General features: G+C 43.1%; 1 protein-coding gene across 1 annotated transcript; it reads left to right on the forward strand.

The window, feature by feature from the left end:
* The first annotated feature begins 1,719 nt into the window (after positions 1-1,719).
* Positions 1,720-21,144, forward strand: CCNB3 (cyclin B3). The gene is made up of 12 exons (XM_069211871.1): positions 1,720-1,868; positions 9,212-9,329; positions 9,763-9,846; positions 10,028-10,149; positions 11,595-11,715; positions 13,978-14,076; positions 14,813-14,905; positions 16,125-16,262; positions 18,387-18,542; positions 19,584-19,733; positions 20,602-20,732; positions 20,814-21,144. The coding sequence occupies exons 2-12, from the start codon at positions 9,234-9,236 to the stop codon at positions 20,881-20,883; spliced, it is 1,260 nt and encodes a 419-aa protein (XP_069067972.1). The 5' UTR covers positions 1,720-1,868; positions 9,212-9,233; the 3' UTR covers positions 20,884-21,144.
* Positions 21,145-22,497: the final 1,353 nt, after the last annotated feature.

Here is a 22,497-nt window from a genome sequence, read left to right on the forward strand (position 1 = left end):
CCCACCTGAATCGGGTCTATAGGCATGTATGGATTGTTTTCTTAAAAGAAGGCACCAACTGGCGTGGGGTGAATAGGGCTGATTACCTGCTATTTAAACAGGCAGGGGATGAAAGATAAAGATCAGTGGTCCCCAACCTCTTGACTTCTGTGGAGCCTCCCTGTATCATTAAGGGAACACATGGGGCATCCACTGAATCATTTTTGAATTCCAGGGACCTCCATCTAAGTAATTACTGGAAGCTGGGGACCCCGGTCTAAACATTTTTGATAAATTGAACCACAAACACAATATACAAAAAATACAGAAATAAACATTCATCAAACACATACACAGATGATAACACATTTTATTTAATTTGTAAAGAAATATAAATCAAAAAACATATTTTTAATAGGAAGGTTGGAGCTTTTCTAAATTCAATTGAAGCAACACGTCACCCATCCAATATTCTGTCTGATGCACATGCACTGCTCCCACGAATCAATCTGAGGTTACTACTTAAATTTTTAGCCTCCAAAATTTAAATTCCTTGACATTTACAGTATATTTTAACATTTTCAGCTGTACATTTAGCAACTTTATGTATATACACTTTATTAATCTGTTAATGTTATTTAATTTTCCAAGCCGTATCTGACCCCCTGGGAAGGATTCGCGGACCACTAGGGGTACCTGGACCACAGGTTGGGAACCGCATGGGTATAGATAATGTATTATTTAGTTAAAGCGTCCATGGGCACATCGGAAAAACACCACCACCATGCCTACAAACAAGGAACAATAATAAATACCAAACTGTGGGCAGCATGCCAAGGTTGAAACCTCAAAAAAAACAAAAAAAAATAGACATCCAAGCTGCAGTGCGATCGAAATGTGCCTCCAGACGTACTGTTTGATAACGCTACTCTAGGCAGAGAAAATATAAAGCTAGATTAAAGCAGATGGAGAAGAGGCACTTATCCTCGACTGACATGCCCCTCAAATCTGTCTACGTAATTTGTCTGCTCTAAATCCAACCTAAACCCTCTGGTGCTTTGGGCATTCGGCCCACAGAAGTTCACTCAAGTTTTCGTAGCCAATGCCTCATTTGTCGTTGCCAATGAACAGACATATTGGATCAGTAGCATGTCCTGCAAACAAATAGCCTGTTTTTCGGAATCTACAAAGTAAATATAATTTTGAATAGCTGTATCCTCGATCGTATAGCTCCTATATCACTAATACTATGAAAATACTTGTACGAATAATTTTCATTCTATGAAAAAATACTTTCAAAATTATATAATAGTTGAATATAAGTAATTAATTCCCGGAACAAAACATATATATCTTTTAATGTCCCAAATGTATTCGCATTATTTGTGGTAGTATTATTAGAGGTATCGAGCTGGAGCTGGGAAACGTTTCGTGCAAGATGGCTGCCACATGGTTCATGTGCTGTCCTATTTCTACTTCTTTCTCAAACAAAAAGCAGGGGCATTTAAACCAAGACCCCGCCCGCCCTGCTGTCGGTGGGCGTGTTACGTACAGCCTTGCTCCCCCGCCCCCTGAGGGCAGACTTCCCACCAGCACCGCCTTTCCGGAAAACATTGTGGTTCCAATTGGTTTTCGCGGGTGTTGATTTTTCAAACATTCCAAATTTGTGCCCGCCCCTTAGCAACCGCATTCTCGCTGGCCTTGTGATTGGTTGGAAGATGACCAATCGATGTCCGGTAGAGCTCAGCCGCAGTTTTCAAATAATTCTATGTGTAGGCACAACAGAGGGGGACCCGGGCAGAGTGTTGATGAGCATTGGGGACAAAAAGCACGGCTTGCGCAGAGGTTGTAGGGCGAATCAGGGGAGCGCCGGAGATCAGTTCAAGAAGGTAAGGACTATTTCCGTGCTTATCGACCCTTCTAAAGCACGCTACCGTGCAATCGTGTTGGTACATGGCTTAGTACGTATGTTGTGAGTGAAATAATGGCTGGCTATTGCCCTGTTCTTGCCATGCGCGCAGAGGTGTCCATTTCTGGGTGATCGTCAGACTTTGGTGGTTTGTGCCTTCATGCCTAACTATCTGAGCTGGGCTGAGGGCTTGTTGCGTGGCAGGCAGCTGGTGGTACATGGAAGTCCTCAGAGTGGATGAAACGGGATGTTGTTAACTGTGTAGTCCTGTTTGTAAAAAGACAGTCTTGTTGTGGTTTTTGTGCGGTGCTGTGCTACCGTAGTTTTAAACTTCTGTGAATGCATTGTTGCGATATTGTGTTCGGTTAAGAGGTGGTGGCAATACCCCCAAAAAGACAGCACGTCTAAACTTTTAATACTGCGTCCACACCCTTGCATCACGTTGCAGTTTCTTAGCGCTTTTCCACGATTCTCCAGGAGCTATATCCCTCCATGTACCAGAGAGCTAGGGGCGCAGCAGTTTGCAGGCGGTAGTTGAGGTCAAAGGCCTGTGTTTTCCAACCTGCCCCTGGTGTGGGGCGACATCTAAAACCAACATGGATTTTTAATTGTGTACACGTTTGAGACGTTAGATGCTGGGCAGCCCCGTGCAGTAAGCGGATTAATTGGCCTGTTTTCATTGTCGATTGTCAGTACTTTGAAGCTGCTTTGTGAATGCTCGTGATACCACTTGTGGTAGTACAGCGCTATGGAGTTTTATGATGAAAACCACCAACATCTGCGCTGACTCCTGGTAGCGTTCAGGGTGAACGCAGTTTCGAATGGTGGTCTTTGCATGGACTTGCACCCGTAGCCCCGCTGTCCCAGTTACCAAAGTAATATATTGATCCTTCGACGTGGGCACGTTGTTTACCCGTCAGTGGGGGGTTTAAAGTCGGACAGCCATGTTAATGAAAGAGGACCCTCGTTTGTTCTGTTATGATCACTCCTTTACTCCTGCCCTGTCTGCCCGACACTGCAGGGAACTTTCTGGAACCCTGGCCTGGATGTGGAAAGGGGGCCTTGTATTTGCATTTCCTCAGAGGTGATCTGCGTCCATTATTGGCCCGTTCTCACGCGTTGAGACTGTTCCCCGCCCCCGGGGGCGCCGCATTGCTTCGGTGAGAGGCCTTGGGCGGGGCCGCAGCCTGCAGAAAGCTGTCATTGTTCCCTGCACACGGCTCTTGGGGTTTCGCCAGGTTGGGGCGTGCTACTCTGAGCACAGGCTCCATTTATATGGCTGCGGAAATTACTTCCCAGGTATTTTTACCAACTTGTTACGGGTGAAGTTGTTGAAAACTCGCCACAATGCAATCGGTGTATTAAAATGAATATAACATCGGCTTGTGGGTGATGCAAACCTTTGCAATAATGCAGTCTACAAACGGGGGTCAGCCTGTTGTAAAGCAGCCCTAGTGGCTGTGCCAGAGCTGTGCATGCAAACGCTGGTATTCACAAATGTTGTTTGAGTGTGTTGCATGCACACAATGTTGCTCGATTAGAAATAAAACATTGGCCTTGCCAGTGCCGGATACACAGTAGCAAAAAGGCTTGTTTTGTCTGAAGAAAGCATATAGGTGGGACATACGTTTTGTGGTTAAAAATAAAAAGTGAGGATTCAATATACTTGTCACATTTTATAAATTGGTGGTCATGCATTTCAATAGAAGCTCTTCCTAGAGGGTGGTATGATACTTCACACATATCCAATAGCAAGAGGTGAGAGGAGTACCCACGTGGTCAGAGCCTAAGTGCACTCTGTGTTTTGAGGAATTTGTAACCTTATGTCCTGTAGACAGCACCGTTGTTAAGCCAGACCGAAAACCAGGGCCAGCATACCAAGCCCGGATTGGCTGAGGAAAATGACTGATATGAGCCACTGCCCTGTATGCCTGGTTTGCCCCCACCTGGTGGTCACCTTTTCACAGCACCCACTTACTGCTGAGATTAGTGCTTTCAGCTTCATCTCACCTCTTCATCTTGACCTGTCTATAAGCAGAGCTACTGGAATTATGCGGCACGAGAGATCAAAATTATGCAGCAGGGTTTTGTAAAATTTGCAATGTATTTCAGCATGAACAAATGTGCATGTGTAGATTTGCTCATGTGAAAATCTGTGGAGCTTATTTTCCCTCCAACCACTCTGTTCCCAGTCCTGGGAGAGGTTTTAAATCTGAATGTTGTCAGAAATACATTTTCGACCTTTTTGGTATGAGAAGTTTAAAGAGCTGGTGGAAACCCTTAAAACATGCAAATTAGTAGGCTTGCACAGGCTGAGAGGGGCATTCCAACTATTGCTTACCGCCACCTCCAGTATGTTTATCTTCAGAAAAGTGTCAGAATAAGGGACTTGCTGGTACTCAATCCCTACTATGGCATTAGCCCAGGCACAATCATAGAGGCTATTTTCAGAGCTTTTAAACCACACTACATGGCACCGTGTGTGCACGTGTATTTAATTTTTTTTTTTTTTTTACAAGACTCGTTGGCTGTTTAAGCAACCTGTCCCTCAACTAGATAAATTTGTGACCTTTGTGTATCAAGCCAAAGGTCATACATCCCATTAATAATTAACTATTCAGTATTCTCTGTGTTCGTTTTGTCTTTACTTTCCAGTCCATTTCGAGCAAATTAAATTAATTGATTGAATGCATTATGGAAATGGGGGGTTATTGTCTGAGTGCAGTAACATTTGCGAATTGACACCAAATATACACATTTTTTTACATGCCAGATTGTGTCAAAAATGTCCCGGTGAACCCTGGTCAAGATCCACAGTGGGGTTATTGTCTAGCAGGGACTGGTGCTCCTGATGGTTGCTGGCAGGGGAAGAGTTGAGACCTTCTGCTTTGACTTGGTGCTCGTTGACTTGGTCACTGCGTTTGAGGAGGGTTAACCACCGGAAAAGGCATGACATATACATTCCTTTCACTAATTAAAGCAAGCAGATTTTAAAAGGCAAGCTCACGAACCAATGAAACACTGATGTGACTACTACAGCAGCTCACAAGCGATACACATGCTCGCCAGACGGAATGCTCGCTTTAATTCTCACCTGGCAGTTGCTTTAACATTGTTTACCTGTCTTTTTAGGTTTTGCTTGCACTGTGCCTGCAAAATCTTTTGCATGAAAAAAATTCTTTGTTGCCTTAGATCCTGAATTGTGTTCAAATACACATTTTATGACAGCCATGCAGTGTTACAGGCTAGTCTAAGATTCTAAGCAGCGCATGGCGACTCCAACATGTTTCTTCGTCTCCACTGCATTAATGTGCATGAGTTGTTTGCGTGTGAACCAAAGGGCCCTGGTGCTGGGTGCCAGCTGCCACAACTTTCTGAGCAGCGTCAGTAATTCAGGTGCAACCTTTGCTCACAGCTGTCTTTGGCGTTGTCGATGCTTGTTTACTTTGGTTGCATGAGCTTGCACATCTTGTCTAATATGCTTCTTGTTTGATGCCCATTTGTTCCTGTGTTGGCCCATGCTCTCCAGTGCTGGTTTAGTTTGTGGGCACATTGCCTTGTCCTTAATGGATACCAGTGTTTCCCATTTGCATAGATACCTTTTTATTTCTTCTGCCTTAGGGGCAGGATGCGTTTTGTCATTCCGTGCCCTGCAGCTTGCAAACACTGCTTGAATCCACAGCAGTTAAAAGTGCAAACATAGCTTGAACAAAGCTGATCTAATAACGGGAACCAACTCATTTAATGTGGACATCAGCCTTTTTGCTGAGAGCAGGATTCTTGAGGTTCTGGGGGAATGGTGTCCCAGTGCTCCTTGATGCATTACTTCTTTCAGTTGCAAAACCTAAGGGGTGGGTTGCATTTTGAGCCATGATTGAATATTAATAAGGGATTCTGCAGTGAAAAAAGTTGTTTTCTGTATTCATGCATTGAAGTGTGAGGATCCAGGATACTTTTGAGATGTGAAATGGTTCTCAAGCAGTGTGCAGTGCAAGCGATCCACTGGAGACCCAAATTGCCAAAACAGGGAAGTGACAGCACTGTTCCTCTGGGGGCAGCTGAAGCTTAATTCATGTGCATGTTAAAGAATTGGCAACACCAGGTCAAACAGAGGGTTGTGTTGCCAAGCCAGACCATAGAAGGGCTGTTGGTGCCAGGTTTGCTGTTAAATGGCCTAATAGACTTGCGTCAGAATATTAACAGAAATTACTAGCAATTTTTTCAGTATTAAAATCTGGCTCGTTGAAAAATTGTAGGTGAGAAGGAACACGTCAAGAACTGAACCACACCATTGTATGTGAAAACGTTTGCTTTAATGAGTCGGGACCTCACAATAGCAACACAATACCCTGGCCATCTTACAGAATGACATTGAGACTCACTAACGTGTTTGTCCTGAACAATAAATCCCTCCTCTCCAAAGGACCACCCTATAACATTTGAAACAACTCACAGTTCCCCAACAATTCTTTTCATCCTTCCTTTAAAACTCCTCCCCTCGGTTAAAAAAAATGGTTGCATACTTGAACGCCTAACAAACGCCAATCCCTCACCCCACCACCTTCCCAGGTGACCAGCGTGTTGCCTTGGCCAAAATGGTGACCAGCCCATCTCCTCAGTGATCATTAGCCCCCTAACCCAACTTGACCCCTCAGCTAGTTAGCTTCCGAAAAGCTCAGGTGACAGGGCCTCCTTTGTGGCCGGCTCCCAATTGTGCGTTCAATCGCAGATACACCCTTTTACTTAAAGAAGCCATCTTGAACGCAACTACTGCCCAGTTTTCCCGTCTCTGAAACCCCAGAACAAAAGAGTAGTGTTCAACGCCCATTCACCGTTGATTCTTTCCTCAAAAATAGAAACTTGTGGAGCGTCGGCTCTAGGAGTTCCGTGCAACACACAGCCTCACCCAATGCACCCCTGCTGCAGAAGGCATTTTCAAGAGTTGGCACTGTAGGGCTCCACCCACCTTAAGCCACGTGACAGTCAAGCATTTCTTGCTTGAATTCCTTCCGCCCGTAATTTGATTGCGTTCATCCTCAAACAATTGCAATTATTTAAATGCTCCTAAGAAAATGGTACCCTTGCTCTGTTAAGGCTTTACGTTTCAAATGGTGGCAGTTTTACCAAGTGACTGTAAATTGCCACCCTGTGAAATACGCACCAATATGTTTGCATAATACTAAAATGTTCTGCAGCAATAGGTCTACCAAAGGTCCAGTTTTAGCCTTCCATTGTAGAAAGCTCTATTGTGAACAATGTTTTTATCATCTTTGGATTGGGTGACTGACCTTTCCATGGTTGCCATCATGGGGTAAAAAGTCTGTACCACTTTTTTGCAGTTTTCACTCTGTGCAGCTATTAATCCTATACACCTTATTCATACAAGGAAATGAGAAGCTCGTTTGCTATACTCGGTGTGTGCTGCATGTCCTTTAAAACACCTGCTTTTTGAGCAGTGCTGTTACGTGGTGTCATGTTTGCTGCCTTGTCAAAAGGTGGAGAATGGGCCCTTGGCGTGACTTTTCACACTGGCTGGGGAGCCACGAGTGGGTGTGAAGGATACCTCCCGGTGAGGTTGCGCTCTGCTGCCCTGTTTCCACCAGCCGCCTCCTTACACTCTACCAGTGAATTCTATTTAAATAGTTATTCCATAACTCAGTTATAACATATCCTCAATGTACTTGGATAATTGATTTTACGTGAAATAGAATTTTGCGAAATTCGATGAAGGTACCTAAAGAGATGCTTTGGCCGTTTTCATTAAATATTAGCTTTGTGGATACATTTTTTATAACAACATTGTGCTTTTAATACACGAATCCTCCAGCGTGTTATTTTGATGAAATTTCGCGTTGACTATGCACACTACCAGCTGCTTGTGACGTGATTTGCGCCCAATGACTATATGAAGGTGGTTTGTTCTATAAGTTTAATAGTCTCATTCATAAACAATACTTATTTGAAGTCGACCCTATTACTTTCCCTATGTGTCTGATACACACGCGTCAATAAAATCAATAAAAATTAATAAAAATATAACCCAACTCCTGTTTAGTCTGTAACTGATTGTGCATTCACACATGTTCCGCCATGAACGAACAGTCACTGTTTCCATTGTGTGTATATCCGTGTAGAGGTCTATACTGTGGGAATCCTGCTCCGGTGTGTAGGTTTTAGGCTGAAGTAATTGCCTGGGTTTATTCGTTCATCCTTTTCTCACAAAAAAATCCTTCCGGGATGCTACTTTGTCATTCTTATCGTGCAAGTAAAATGTCCCCTTGGATACGCATGAAGAATCTGTAGACTTTATTTTAAGCCCTCCCGCCCTAGATTTTTTTTTTTTTTTAACTGGGCTGCCTTATTTAGGCAAAATGTATTCATTTTTGCTGAGATATCCGGATATAACCCCAAAACAACTAAGTATTTTCACGATCAGTGGTGTATTGCGCCTAATCTATAGTCAATTGGGAGCCCAGGAGCTTCACTGCGAAATATTTGGCCATCATATTCTAGAAGATTGGTCTTTGAACAGATCTTGGTACATGTTGAGCTATTTAGCTGTCTTGAGAGACATGGGAGTTTAATCTGTATGCGATTCCGTACATCAAGCTTTTTTTTTTTTTTTTTTTCTTTTTTCACTTTCGCGTGTATTTATAAACGGCCTTTGGAATTTTGCAGGAGGGGAGTACCACATTATGTGGCAAGGATTATGCAGCGAGAAAAGACCGATTATGCAGCATTTAAAAAAAAAATATATATATTTAGATCGTATTGCCGCATTATTTTTACACATCTTCACTAGACCGGGGTTCATGTGGCAAATGCAACACATCCATAATTTATGCGGAAAACGCAGCTTCTGAGAAAGCTCATAATTCCAATGGCCCTGCCCATAGGGGAGCTTGCACTGTGTATTGCTGCTTGGTAGGCATTGAATCTTTAAAAATTGAAATCTTATGCTACAGCTAGCTATTCGGCCTTTTAGTTGAATATGAGACCTCTCCGAGAATAGTTCAGTGAGTAGATGGCTTGACCTCTAGTTTGCAGAATACTAGTTCCCTTAAGTACTTAAGCTTCTCATTATCGCCGTTCTCCTGTGCGTTTCCGGTTGTTACTTTTCAGGAAGCATCTTCAATAGGGATAACCAAAGTGTGCAGTGCTCTCGCACAGATGTCCGTAGTGCCAAATTCTTCTAAAGGAACATGCAAATAAGGCATTGGTTATGCTGTCGAGATAGTCTGGTTTGTGTGATGGTGCCTAATGGGGGTGATTGGCTACATTGCACGTTCGCTTCTTTGTAACGTCTGTGTTTTTTTTCTGCAGGTTTTTGGGAAAAGGTTGAAAGATGATGCCCACCGCCCGCAACCCCAGGGCAGGGAACAGTAAACTGCCACGGCTGCCAGGGAAACCTGTGGCAACGCAGAACACCAACCCTGACAAGGCAAGTGTGGTTCTTTGTAGATGTAACCTCCCATACCTGTAGTGTTTAAATTCCTTAGCAAATATGTAAAGGATTCCTTGACAATTTGATAGTTTTGCAAGGAGTTGGGGACTTAGTCAGTGGATCTCACTGCTTATGTTCAATTATTCCCTTCAGGTTTGTTTTTCCCCTTTTGTGTTAGAATGTATTGTGCATCATTGCAAGTCTGCATACAGACTTGCTCTATAGCACTGTTTTTATTTATTCTGGAAACCAGGTATTCTTTGCACAACTTGCCCTCATCTCCTTGGAAGTAAAGCCAGTCGCCCAAAAATGATTTGTGGTAGTCCATGAAGATAAAAACGCCGATCATTGGTGCTCTACTAACACCAGTTGGGGGGGGAAGAGGGCTGTTGCGCTTAGTACTAATAGTTTATTTTCCTCATTTATTTAGGATGATGCAAGTCAGACCAAGCGGTCTCCATCTTCTCCTCAGGGAGCACCCAAGAAGCGGTCTGCCTTCGGAGACATTACTAATGTAAGTATGTATACACCCTTCCATTACACACTCATTACGGTATGGTAGCTCAGTGGCTTTCTGCATCAATGGCCCAATGTAGTGTGTAACCTGATGGTCCAAAGCATTGTTTGGAATTAAGGGAGGCTGGGGAAGATCTCGACATTAACTATCAGTAAAACAGACTTTCATATCATGACAGGCACACAAGAACCCTGTCGTGCAGGTCAAGAAGAAAGACGGTGTCAAACCTGCTGCCAAAAAGACGCAGAAAAACAACGCGCATCCAGGCGTATCCAAACACAATGAAATTAACCTGAAAAAGTAAGTTTATATGGGCAAATTGGACAAGTGTTTCTGCAGTACTTCACACTTTAAACTTCAACGCGATTTGATGAACTTACGCAAAATATCCCCTGAAAGCACAAGTTCTTTTTTGCTTAACATAAAAAATATATATTTAAAGGCTTCTTCCTTACTATCCGCACCACTTTGGCTGAACAGAGCTAGACTGAGGTGTTCACAAGCGGGTCAGAACAAGCCAAAAGTTAAAATCCGGTGTTAGATCTGCTATTTTACTCCAGTCCATTGGGACGCTGGTATTGGCCTGTAGTTACTGGGCCCATCATCTAATTTTCCAGGCTAAATTAATTGCAGTCCCCGAAATATCAGTGTTATCGTGACTTGTCCCTCAAAATGAGAGAACAGCAGGGCTTGCACCATACAGGAGGCCTTGTGCCCGCACAGCTTATTTGTCCCTACTTTCAAGGGGATTCTAGGTTTTAAGTTGGGATTCCAACATTTTATTCTATTTTTGCGTTGAAAGCAACTTGCAATAAGCATTCCACCAATTGATTAAAAAAAAACCACCAACAACCCGCTCAAGGTCCCCACCCATGACATACATTAAGTAATTTAGAGTCAATATATATCATAAACACTTTTTGGACACCTGGTAACAGCTGCTTTTTGTCTGACCTTGATCAAGGCAGGTAATCTGTATTTTGGAAAAGTACTTTACCAGTACCCCAATACAAGCTATGCTATTGGAGTGACTGAAGCCTTGTGCTGCTTGTCATGCACGGATATCGGCATATGTACCTCCTAACCCAAGCCACCGAGACCCCACCAGGAACATGTGCATGCACGTGGCAGGGATTCTGCTGCTTGCAGTTTTCTTACTCCTATGGACTTAAACAGTGGTTCCCAACCTGTGGTCCGGGGACCCCTGGTGGTCTGTAAAGCCTTCTTAGGGGGGTCCGCGACTGCTTAGAAAATGAAATACAATTAACCGATTCGGTCCCCAGCTTTAACTAATGACTAAGTGGGGGGTCCCCGGATTCTAAATGATTCAGCAGGGGTCCCTGGGATCCAGTAATGCTAAAGTGGGGGTCCCCAGAAGTCAAAAGGTTGGGAACCACTGACTTAGAACATTGCCCTTCGTCTCATCGAGGTGTGTGTTTGAGCCATCACTTGGCTTCCAGCCACATGCATCCTTTGGGACTGCTGCTGAAAGGCCACCTTATCTTTTGTTTAATAGAACTGCACATTACACAACCTTCTAGGCAGTCCCCACCTGCGGTTCTCATGTGCATTGTGCTTAAACTGCAGTTGGGATGCTTGTAACTCAGCCTGCCTCCTCTTCTGGATAACCTCATTTCAGTGCCCAGGAGATCATTATCTCTTTGTGGAGATGACTGAATCACTTGTATTTGCAGTACTTTTTCACTTTTGTTCTGAACTTTGCCTTCTTTTTCTACCTGCTGCAGGTCTATAAAGAAACCCCCTGCAGAAGAGACAACAACAAAACCCGAGGATATTGGAGATAAGGAGGTCATTGAGGTGCCCGTAGAGAAGCCCCTCTTGGTGGAAGAAAAACAGCCTGAAGAGGTAAAATGATCTAAGGCAGCCAATTTAAATGACTTGACCTGCACACCGTTTGACATTTCAAAGCTATTTTTTTTTCTCCCACAAAGTAGTTACCTTGTGCATTTTTCAGTTTTTCGCGACAAAGGCTGTATTACAAATAAAGCTCACTGTCCGTCCCCACTTACGCTGCAGCAGCCCACCTGCATATGGGTGTGCTGGGCTCAGACAGGGACTTTGATCCTTTGGACTGGTAATGCGCTGCCCCCAAAGCAAATATGAGCTAACAGCTGCTGATATACTTATATGATCTGTATTACAGAAGGGGCCACACAAAGAATGCACCACCCTCCTGTAAAACAACGGCGCCCGCAGGTGAAGCAGAAAACTGGCACACCTGTTGTGCCTCTGAGGCACTGTATCCAGTGCTCAATTGGAGCCCGCGGTTTCCGGTGCGGGGCACTGGCTCTTATTTTTTAGGGCCGGCACATATATTTCTGCTTCAAGCAATTACTGCGAGCAAAAGACACATATGTAGAAAGACAGAGGTAGAGAAAGACGGTAAAGCATCGCAAACGAGGAAAGCAGAAAGCTGCAAGAGTGAGCCGCAGGGGCATGGAATGGCTGTAAATGGATTAAAGGGGCCCGAGATGGCTTCAATATTACGCTGCCTCCGTATTCTGCACTCGCACATTGTATTGCAACAGCTGTGTGTTTCTGAGGAGAGCTTTGGGTACCGGCACGTTTTTATTTACAAATTAAGCACTGACTGTATCTAATGCAGCCCTTGGTTTGCTTGGCACCCTCAGTGCTTTGTACTTTTATTATGTTACGTTTTATCCACTCCACTGTAGAAATACATCTTGATGTACACATTTTGCCTGGGAAACCTATATTTCAACCATTCCGTTGTGTGGTATCCTCAGCCTCCCAACATGTGGAATTTTATTGCTATATTTTCTGACTAAGACAGCTGCCCCTTTTCAGTGAAACATGTACATTAATGGCTGCACAGCAGATAAGCGGCCAGGCACAGATAGTAGGTTGTGGTGATCGATTCTTTAAAAAATCTCTACCTGAATCGGGCAGTAATTGCGTGAGTTTGCAAAAAAAACGCACAAAAAGACTTGACGCTACAACCATGGCAATTTTTTTTGTAAAATTACTTCAATATTGCCAGCCGATAAGACCATCACCGGAAGTGCACCTATTTCTCTTGACCGCCATCAGTTGAACAGATCACTGGTGCTCCATATCCGGAGGAGAGGCTCCTATTTGGAGCTCTACTTTTGTGGTGATGAGGTTCAGAACTTGATATGTGATTTAAGTCATATTGGGTTAGAAATTCAATGATACAATCAAATAACAAACATTTGAAGTCCAATGTCCTGCTAGAGCTAAAGTTGAGAAAATATTTTATTTGCACTATAGAAGGACGCTATTGTGATTAATCATCGAGCCCCTCTGCTCTTCACAGCTATAGAAAAGTGCTGATGACCACGTTCCTGGATGCCACTCGGGTCCAGGAGACCACCTCAGCCTCCAGTTTATTATGCATCTGGAATCACAACCTCCTCCCGCTCCTGGCATTTCAGCACAGGAAGCTTCTTGGAGGCTGGGGAGGAGTCGCACAGTAGAACTGTAGGAAATTGGAGAGGGTTCAGGATATGAATAAAGTCTCTGCAGGCCAGAAGTTTCTTATCTGAAAGGCTGTTTAGTAAATGTGTGCTGTGCCGGTCTTTGTTACTATAGTATTGACAACCCACCCTTCAGTGTTCCCTAGATGGCACTGATTAGAATGTGCTGGCTTATGATTGGTCAGAGCGGTCCGTGGGATGCTGTGTTGGGAAGACCAAAAGGATCAGAGCCTAGTCTAAACTGGTTGAAAATGAAGCACCTAATTTCTGAGATGCTGTTTTATGACCTGTGAGGTTCAGTAGCTAGTGTGTTTTCATGAGAACCAGGACTACATGCACAGTTTTTCATGACATAGAGTATCAAATACTAGGCAGAAGATACACCCGTCTGCAAATCTCTCAATTTTTGGTGTGGCTTATTGCACTCTGGAGACTTATTTCACAATACTTAAAGATTCCCTTTCTTGTTTGGGGCGGTTTGCATTACCTTCATGATCTGCCAGTTGTATCGTCACAACCACCTGCTTCGCCAATCGCAATTGGCAATTGAATTTGCTTAAATACATCAACTAAGCCGATATTCTGTAGGTAGTTTGTGAACTAGCATAGAGTGTTTTCTAACATCTTTTCCTCCTGACTTTCTTTTCAGCTGGCTCCAGCGATTGAGGACGTTGACAAAGATAGCGATGACCCCTCAGTAAGCTCTATATATGCCACGGAGATCTTCAACTACATGAAGCAGAGAGAGGTAAACAGGAAGGGCGCAAGGTAGTTGATGATTTATTTGCAAAGTCTGAACTAGATCTTCAATGGAAGCTTTCAGGCAGCAAAATAGCTACTCTTTCTCGTATTTCCTGGCTTCAGATGCCAGATCATCATTGCGTGTGTGAGTTTAGTGCTGGTGGAACTACAGAGGCACTCTTGCAGCTTCTCTCACACAGATATCATCCACTTGGAGTCAATACAGTAATATGCTTGCTGAGATTGTTGAATTTCTACAGTGTACCATGTTCAATGGACCAAATAATATCTTGGTTTATAGGTGCCATGTTGGGCATCAGACAGTTTCAGCTTTTCAAGTCCAAGATAGAATGTAAATGCATCCAGATGAGTGACACCCCCCTCTGCCTCCTCCACCCCCGTTCCTTCCCAGTTATATTTCCAAAACCACACCACTGCGCAAGTCTTAATCTGAGTACTAGGTACAGGTTTATGTTTCAAGATAATATGGATATTTATGCTTTTCTCTTTCCAGCAATCAACTAATGACTATTAAGTTTCCGTTAGCAATATAGTATGTACACTGTTGAGGTTTCCTGAATAGAAAAAAAAAAAGTGTGTAGATAGGAGAAATTGTTTTACAGGAAGGCAGGGGAGAGAAGGCCAGGATTAGGGTGGAGAAGAGGAGGGCACAGGAACAGGAGACTTGCCACAAATGGTAGAACTGTGGACTTGAGTTCCTGAGTTTTCTTTCTCTTTGGCAGGAGAAGTTTGTTATTCCAAATTACATGCAGAAGCAGCAGGATATCAGCAGGGAGATGAGGGCCATCCTGGTCGACTGGATGGTGGAGGTGCAGGTGAGGAGCCTATTGTGTCGATGCAAAATTGTATCTTGTCTTTCCAAACATTTTAATGGCCTCTTTCATGTTCTACTATACCACCAGTTCAGCTCCAGTTATTCCCATCTTGTAGCTTCAAGCCACGTCAGGGCAAGCTTTTGCCTTTAGTATTTAACTTGCACTCAATAGAACACATCAAAGGTGTCCATGTAAGCTTTCCAATATGGTTGTTGCTGCACATGTCACTTTTTTACTCTTTTATCTTGAGCTAGAAATATGTTTTTGTTAATCTGAAACATGCAATAGATTGTGAATTATGTAGATCGTGCATTAATTCCATAATTATGTATAAACACTTCAGAAGCTCATAATTCCAGTGGCACTATATTCTGTTAACTCTGAAAGGATAAGGAAACTCTTTGACAGTCTATGCAGTACTTCAGTTTCAGTAGGAGCACTTGTAAAAGGTTAACTTTCTTTATGTTCTACGCCATCTTCAGGAGATTGGTATCTGTGTCCCTAATTGTTGACAATGCTTTGCCACCAAGACATAGGACTGGAAACGATAACATGGACCTTTTACTGTAAAAGGGAAGTTTTAGTGCCTAGTTTCCAGTTCTATATTCTGGTGTAACTTTTTTTTTAGGAAATTAGATGTTCATGCCGTTTGTTCAATTATTTTTTTATCTACGTGGAGGTGTGGATTTTTTTTTTTTGGACTTGTTAGATTAGTACATCCTTATCCGTTAGCAGCACAGCTGTTTAATCTCTGCCAGAAATGTTTGTAGGTCAAGGATTTAGGGCTGTTTTATCACTATGGCTTTTTGTGTAGTTTTGACTACTTCACAATGTGATATGAGGATGATCCAGGGATGAGTTCAGTAGGTTGCCGTTACAGCTTTGATGTTAGCTCCTGCCAGTGGATGCAGGAGTCTGGAAAGTCAGGCGGTCCTTCCTCTGGAAACATCTTTTTAGAGTTCTTCTGTTCATGCCTAGAAGAAACTGCTTTTTTGAAGATGTTGCTTCAGTATATCTGCATCTCTGTCAAGAGTCATTTTTGCTTTCCTTAGCCGAAGTTCCCTGCACTCCTTTGCCTCCCACTAGCCATTTGTTATCCTTGGCAAATAATTCCCTGCATTTCGCTTGGGTGAAAAACATTGCCAGCTCTATAGTACGATTTTATATTACATTTTAGTAAGGCCGGCAGTAGATAATGTCTTTCTTGCTCAATTTCCAGGAGAACTTTGAGCTCAACCATGAGACGCTGTACCTGGCTGTGAAAATTGTGGACCACTACTTGGCAGTGTCTGTGAGCATGAGGGAGAAGTTGCAGCTCATCGGCTCCACAGCCATCCTAATTTCTTCAAAGTTTGAGGTGACTTCACTTTCTCATGTACATCATATATGTTCCAGCCTTTTGGAATAGAATTTAGTGGGGGTTGGGTGTTTAAGACAACTTTTCCAGACTTAAGCTGTGTATTTATAATGTGGTTGTACTAATTCAAAAGGTGCTGGCTGCCAATCCGAGCCCTACATATCCAAAAATATCTTACATCTTTGTCGTTCACCTCTCATGTGAAGTTATGTAGATGTACGCCTACAATGTTGAGTGCATTCATTTCAAACTGGGCAAGGAAATCCACTCAACAAACCTATGTTGATTAGAATCTTAAGCCCAGCATGTTTAATTGAAAGCTACCTGGATGTAATCTGTGGCGACTGGGCAGTATCCGTGGTGGCTCCCTATGTGCAAGACAGTCACCTGTGTGCTCCTTTTGGTTAACCAATTTTTTTCCTTTGAACCCTTAAGTGTCCAGGAGGACCAAGGTTTAACTCAAGGCTTACTTTAGGAAGTGGTAGTAAGCTTAAAACTAATGTAAGCTTAAAACTAATGTGCTGTCCTGTTAGAGATCACACAAACGATGTATAGCCAGAGCTGTTATTTCTTAGCTCTTTGCTTATAAGTAAGTAGGGTGAGGCAGTTTAAAAATTGAGTTGTACCCAAATATTCAGAAGGTGGCAACACTTTTTGGAGCTGAAGTATGGACTAGTATGCAGAGACTATCATAGGGCCTATGATCTACATGATCTGATGCAGAAAACACATGCATGTTCTCAGCGGCCTTTGTGCCACTTTGGGTTTGTTTTTGTTTATTTCATGCAAAAACAAGATGATGAGTAAAAATGCTTTTATTGGTGTCGACCACTGGCAATCACTCAGGCCACATAACAATCCATCATTTTTCACCCATGCCACCTCATTTTGGACTCTGCCATATGCAAATCAGTCTTGCCCCTGGTCCTCATGGGAACAGTCCAGCGTGAACTGCCAGGCCATGTCCTCCCTGACCCGGAACATAAGCAACCTAGGGCCTGTTTCACCCTAGGTATGGCTCATCAGGCAGCCAACAATAGATTTGGATGAGGTCCTTTGGGTCGAGATTGATTTGCATAAGCCTGGGTCCAAGAAGATGGATTGGATGCAGCCCGAGCGATTAACCGTGGCTGAGATGAATTCAAGAATTCCATCCACCACCTTGTTGTTTGTTTTCACGACCAGTCAACTGGGCAGAGGAACCAAATTGACAAATCTTTCAATTTGAATATAATAAGTTGTAGTTTCTGTGGCTGAGCATCACCAAAAAAGACAGAAAAAACACTGTCTCAAAGAACTATACAGCTTTGCAGGTGAGAGCCATAAGTGCTAGCTCACACAGTCTTGGTGTGTAGTTAAATGGCACCACAGGTCATCTCGTAATAGAAGTCTGCACAAGGGCAGTCCTAGGTGGGCTACAGTCTGGTCCTTACTCATCTGCCTTGCAAAGAAGAAAGTGCTGAAGAGAGCAAGCTTGAAAATGTGTTTCCCAACAGTGCAACATTTTAAGGACCTTCGCTTGAAACTGTCCAGTTGTGATCAGTATTTTCAGCTGGTTAGAGGCACCTGTTTTTCATTTATACAACTCAAGCCTTACCAAAGGTAGACAGTCAATACAATCATTGATAAAATACACATTATTGAGCTCAGCCACGATTGGGTGTCTAATTTATGGTATTGTGCATAATTAATTGACCTCCTATACAACAACAAGAAAACTTGAAGTGAATCTTCGGTACTGAATAGGAGGTCCTTGAATGGGTCACCAAAGCTTAACAAGAATTAATTTCCCTTTAGAGAGCTTCTACCAGAAATCTAGAGCCAGCACAGCAGCCTTATTAGTGTACATTTCCTGCATAGAGCTGTAGATTGTGTAAACTGCTGTAAAATGTCAGATATGCAGGTGATTTTGTGGTTAAGTCCTGCATGATGCGGGCAATACAAAGGACAACTTGGCTAAGACTGGTTTTGTGATGCATGGTTGCTATGGTAATGCTAGGTCGTTGCTGTTTTGTTTTCTTGCACCTGGATTGCCGATGACGTTTATTCTTTTTAAGCATTTTCTCCAGTGGAGAGGATTACTATGGCACCTTTGTACTAATTTAACAATTTGTTTTTTATCAGGAACGCTGCCCACCCTGTGTGGATGACTTCTTATATATCTGCGATGATGCGTACAAAAGGGATGAGATCATCTCCATGGAGATGGAAATTCTGAGGAAGCTGGATTTCGACATTAACATCCCCATCTCGTATCGCTTCCTGCGGAGGTTCGCCAAGGTAGGCCTGACTTCCTAGAAGTTTAGACCATAAGTGTGCCGAAGCAATTGTGTAGTGATGCTGGTGGCACTTGCAAACTCTTTAGCCGCCCAATCCCCCCTACCTTTATTGCGTTAGTTTCATTAGTTACAGCAACCAAAATATGCTGGTAACTTGGCAACTTGATTTGGTCCCGGCAGGTTATGCGAATAAAAGTTGCTTCTTGGGTTTTTGGATCCCTCGTAAGTAGTAAAAAGTAGATAATCATGAAACATAATGGTGACCCTGCTTCCTGTCTTGTCTAGGTAGTTAACACAAATAATTTGGTAACCTGAATGAGCGACCAGTTGTATCTGGACCCGATGATTAAATGAATCGTGTCTCTGCTATGAAGAATAGATCTACTTTTAATAAAGGGATTTGCTGTTTTCCTAAAATGAATAGGGAAATGGCTCAGATTTTAAGGCGTTTGACTTGTCCACGTCAAAGGGATGCTGGATAAGGGATGGGATGAAGTTAAGATAAGCCGGTTTACCAGCATGAAAGAGAACCGGCTTATAGCCTTCATCGCTGAAGTAGTATAGCCAGGAGCCAGCATCTCCAGCCATGGCTGCTTTCTGGTCGCCTGTGGGTGCAGACAATCTTGCTTTTGATGCATCCTCACTCCTACAGCAACTTTAGCTGCAGGAGAGTTGCCAGTCGCAGTGGATGTGAGTGAACCACTCTTGTTTCTTAGCAGCTGCTGAGAAGGTGTAGGGGACGAGCAGGTAGAGACGAGCATCCTAAGCTCTTGTGCTGCACCTCTGATACTAAGTAATTTTTGACTGTGTGGAATCGAATTTACCGTTTCACAAATAGTTTTTACCTCTGTTTTGTGCAATAATTACGGGACTTTGATGAAAGCTTTAAAATGTACCAAAAGCGCAAAGCTCAACATTATTTCTCAATACATTTTGATGGTATGTGGGCAAGACGCTGGCGGTTAGAGTGATGATTTTGGTTGGTTACTGAACTTATATCTTTATTTTTTATTTTTTTATTTTTTTATTTTTTTGCTTGCAGTGTGCGCGTGCAAACATGGAGACACTTACCCTGGCTCGCTTCATCTGCGAGCTGACCCTGCAGGAGTTCGATTATGTTCAGGAGAGTGCCTCGAAGCTGGCGGCCAGTTGTTTGCTCCTGGCACTATGCATGAAAAGTCTTGGAGGATGGGTAAGCGTCTGCTGATGGCATTCCACCGCTTACCACTCGGTGGAGGTGCAGTGCCCTGTAGTTTGATTAGTAGTGGGCATTGTGATTGTCAAGCACCTCCTGCCCTCACAGTAAAGCTGGATTTCCCAATCTAAATATGTAGGTTGCATGAATTGTACTCTTGTTGTTACCAATATGGATACTTCAGTTTACATGGTGTAGTTTGAGGGTGAGGGTTGATGAGTCTTCAGAACAGAAATGGCAGTGCAGAGAGCGAAAGGCAAGTGTTTCTCATTACTTGATTAGATTATCTGGCACCAATGGGCAGTTTAGTCCTTGGCCTGCTTGTTAAGTGAGGAAAAAAAAAACTTCTGCTCTTTTGGATTGTCTGACTTTCTGGGCGCTTTTCTTGAGCTGATATATATATATATATATATCAGCTCAAGAGTTCAACATATGTTGTGAACAAACTAGCATTGGAATAGGTGTAGCTTCTGTTTGCAGACTATATGAGCAGAAGGTATTTATGGAAAAAATATTTTATGAAAACCTGAATCTAGCTGTACATCTGCAAGTTTTGCCGTAAATAATGTAAAGTGCTGCAATAGCTTGTAATACCACTATAGGCGGTGACTGGGGGCAATATGCTAAAAAGGGTTAGTTTCACCCTCCATACAGAGGTTTTACTAGGCTTTCCCTTTTATGAAGGAAAATTGACTCCTTTATAAAAATGGCATTGGTGTGGCTATCAGCTAAATTCTCATCAACCCCCAAAACGAGCAATCATCGGATCAACATTTTTTGATAGAAAAATCTTTGCTGCAGAATCCAGCCTGTGAATGACGCAGATTAACTTGACGCGAGTTGGATTATTTTTTTCTTTTCCTAGACTCCTACCTTATCGCACTACAGTGGGTACCAAGCTGCAGATCTCATCCCTCTGGTCAAGAGACTGAACTTCCTAGTGAGTTGTCAGAAGGACGAGAAGCTGAAAGCTGTCCGAAATAAATATACTCACAAGTAAGGCCTACGATAAGAGGGAAAGTGTGGGATGGATTCTCTGTTTAAAAGCTGTCAACTAATTTATGTTTTTGGATTTAGGGTTTTCTTTGAGGTTGCCAAAATGCCCCCCTTGACCATGGTAAGCCTGGAAGAGGCTCTGAAGAGCTAACCTTGAAAAGAAGAGCTGCACTTTCGATGAAGTACTTTGGCTGGCTCCACTTTGTATATAGATTGTAAATTCATATATATGTTTTAAATATTAATGTGTTGTGTCTTAAGTTAAACTAAGTTGCTATTGTAAATATTTCCTTATTCAGATGTTGAATGGTAGACCACATATAAGCTGTATTGGATGTTCGCAGAGACGATGTGGAAAAAAACAAAAAAAACCACAAGATTGTAAATAAATATGTGAGGACTGTTCACTCAATAGTGGTTCTTTTCATTACTCTAGGTCTGGGCACAGGAGATTTTAGTGCACTGAAAGTGTGCCTGATCTAACTTTCTGGTCCTAGATATTTTCTGCATTCCAAATATCCCTTGCCTCTTATTGAAGACTGAAATGCCTCATTAGTTGTGACATGATTGGCAGCAAAATGCTTGCTTAGCTGGTTCCTTTTTGGCGAGATGTTTCCCTTATACCTACTGCTTTCACCTCAACATACAACGTCAATTTAACTCCCTGTCATTCCTGCTCATTTTACATGCTGTCGGCCCCACTCAATAAGCTGAGTGTGTTCCACGTTTATTATGAACAGAAGGACATCCACTAACTTCAGAGCCAGAGGTTTTTTTTGCAATAAAGTGCATGTTTTTAATTGAATGAAGAATCTTAGAAATCCTACATGCATGTACTCGTGTAGCACTAGATGTTTCCTACATTGATATTTTGGGGATCATTAGCGCGTTATAATCATATTAGGCCAGAGGCTGTTCACTTAGTACATCACTTAAGTGCATATTACCATGTCTCGACTCCCCTCCCCCCACCCCCCCCTTTTTTTTTTTCTACAACTAAGCAATCATGGCCTGGGATGAATTTGGCCTTTCCTGGATTAGTTGCCACTGATTATGGGGGTCATTATGACTCTGGCGGTGAGTGGTAATGTGGCGGTGGTACTGCCAACAGGCTGGCGGTACATACCGCCACATTATGCGAATGGCGGGTTTGCTGCAGCCCAACTTACCTTCTTGCAGGTGGTCTCACGACAGGGAATGGGAAGGGGCGCTGCTACAGCCAACAGCGCCCTCCAGCAGAACACCACCAGGACGTATTACAGGTCATGATGCGGCTGGCGGCGTTCAACTGGTGTGGCAGTGCTGGTGGTAGCAGTGCCAGCTTACCACCACCGCCAGTATGATCACTGCCGGATTTCCACCTTTCTTGTGGCGGAAGTCTGGCAGTGATCAGGGTATGGCGGATGGATGGTGTTTTGGCGGCCGTCACTGCGACGGTAGGTGGTTTTTACAGCAAATGACACAATGAGGGCCTATGTCCACTCCCATTTCTAGCATGGAATCCTTCTTTCAAAACTCACTTTTGGTGCAAGAAAAATGAAGCTCTTTCATACTGGACCTAAACTTTTTAGGGCCCTAAAACCTCAAATCTCTGGCCTGGTTAAATCTTTCCTCATTGCCTCTTTTATAGGATTTCAAAGGCAGTGCTTTTAGGGGTCTTTGTTGCATGTTGATGCCTCAGAATATCAACTATAGCAAGTGTCCCTTACCATTCATTTAGAACGTTAGTGACATGATTCAGTGAAACATTATCCCATTGGAATTG

This window comes from Pleurodeles waltl, chromosome 10 (assembly GCF_031143425.1).
Source record: "Pleurodeles waltl isolate 20211129_DDA chromosome 10, aPleWal1.hap1.20221129, whole genome shotgun sequence".
NCBI lineage: Eukaryota > Metazoa > Chordata > Amphibia > Caudata > Salamandridae > Pleurodeles > Pleurodeles waltl.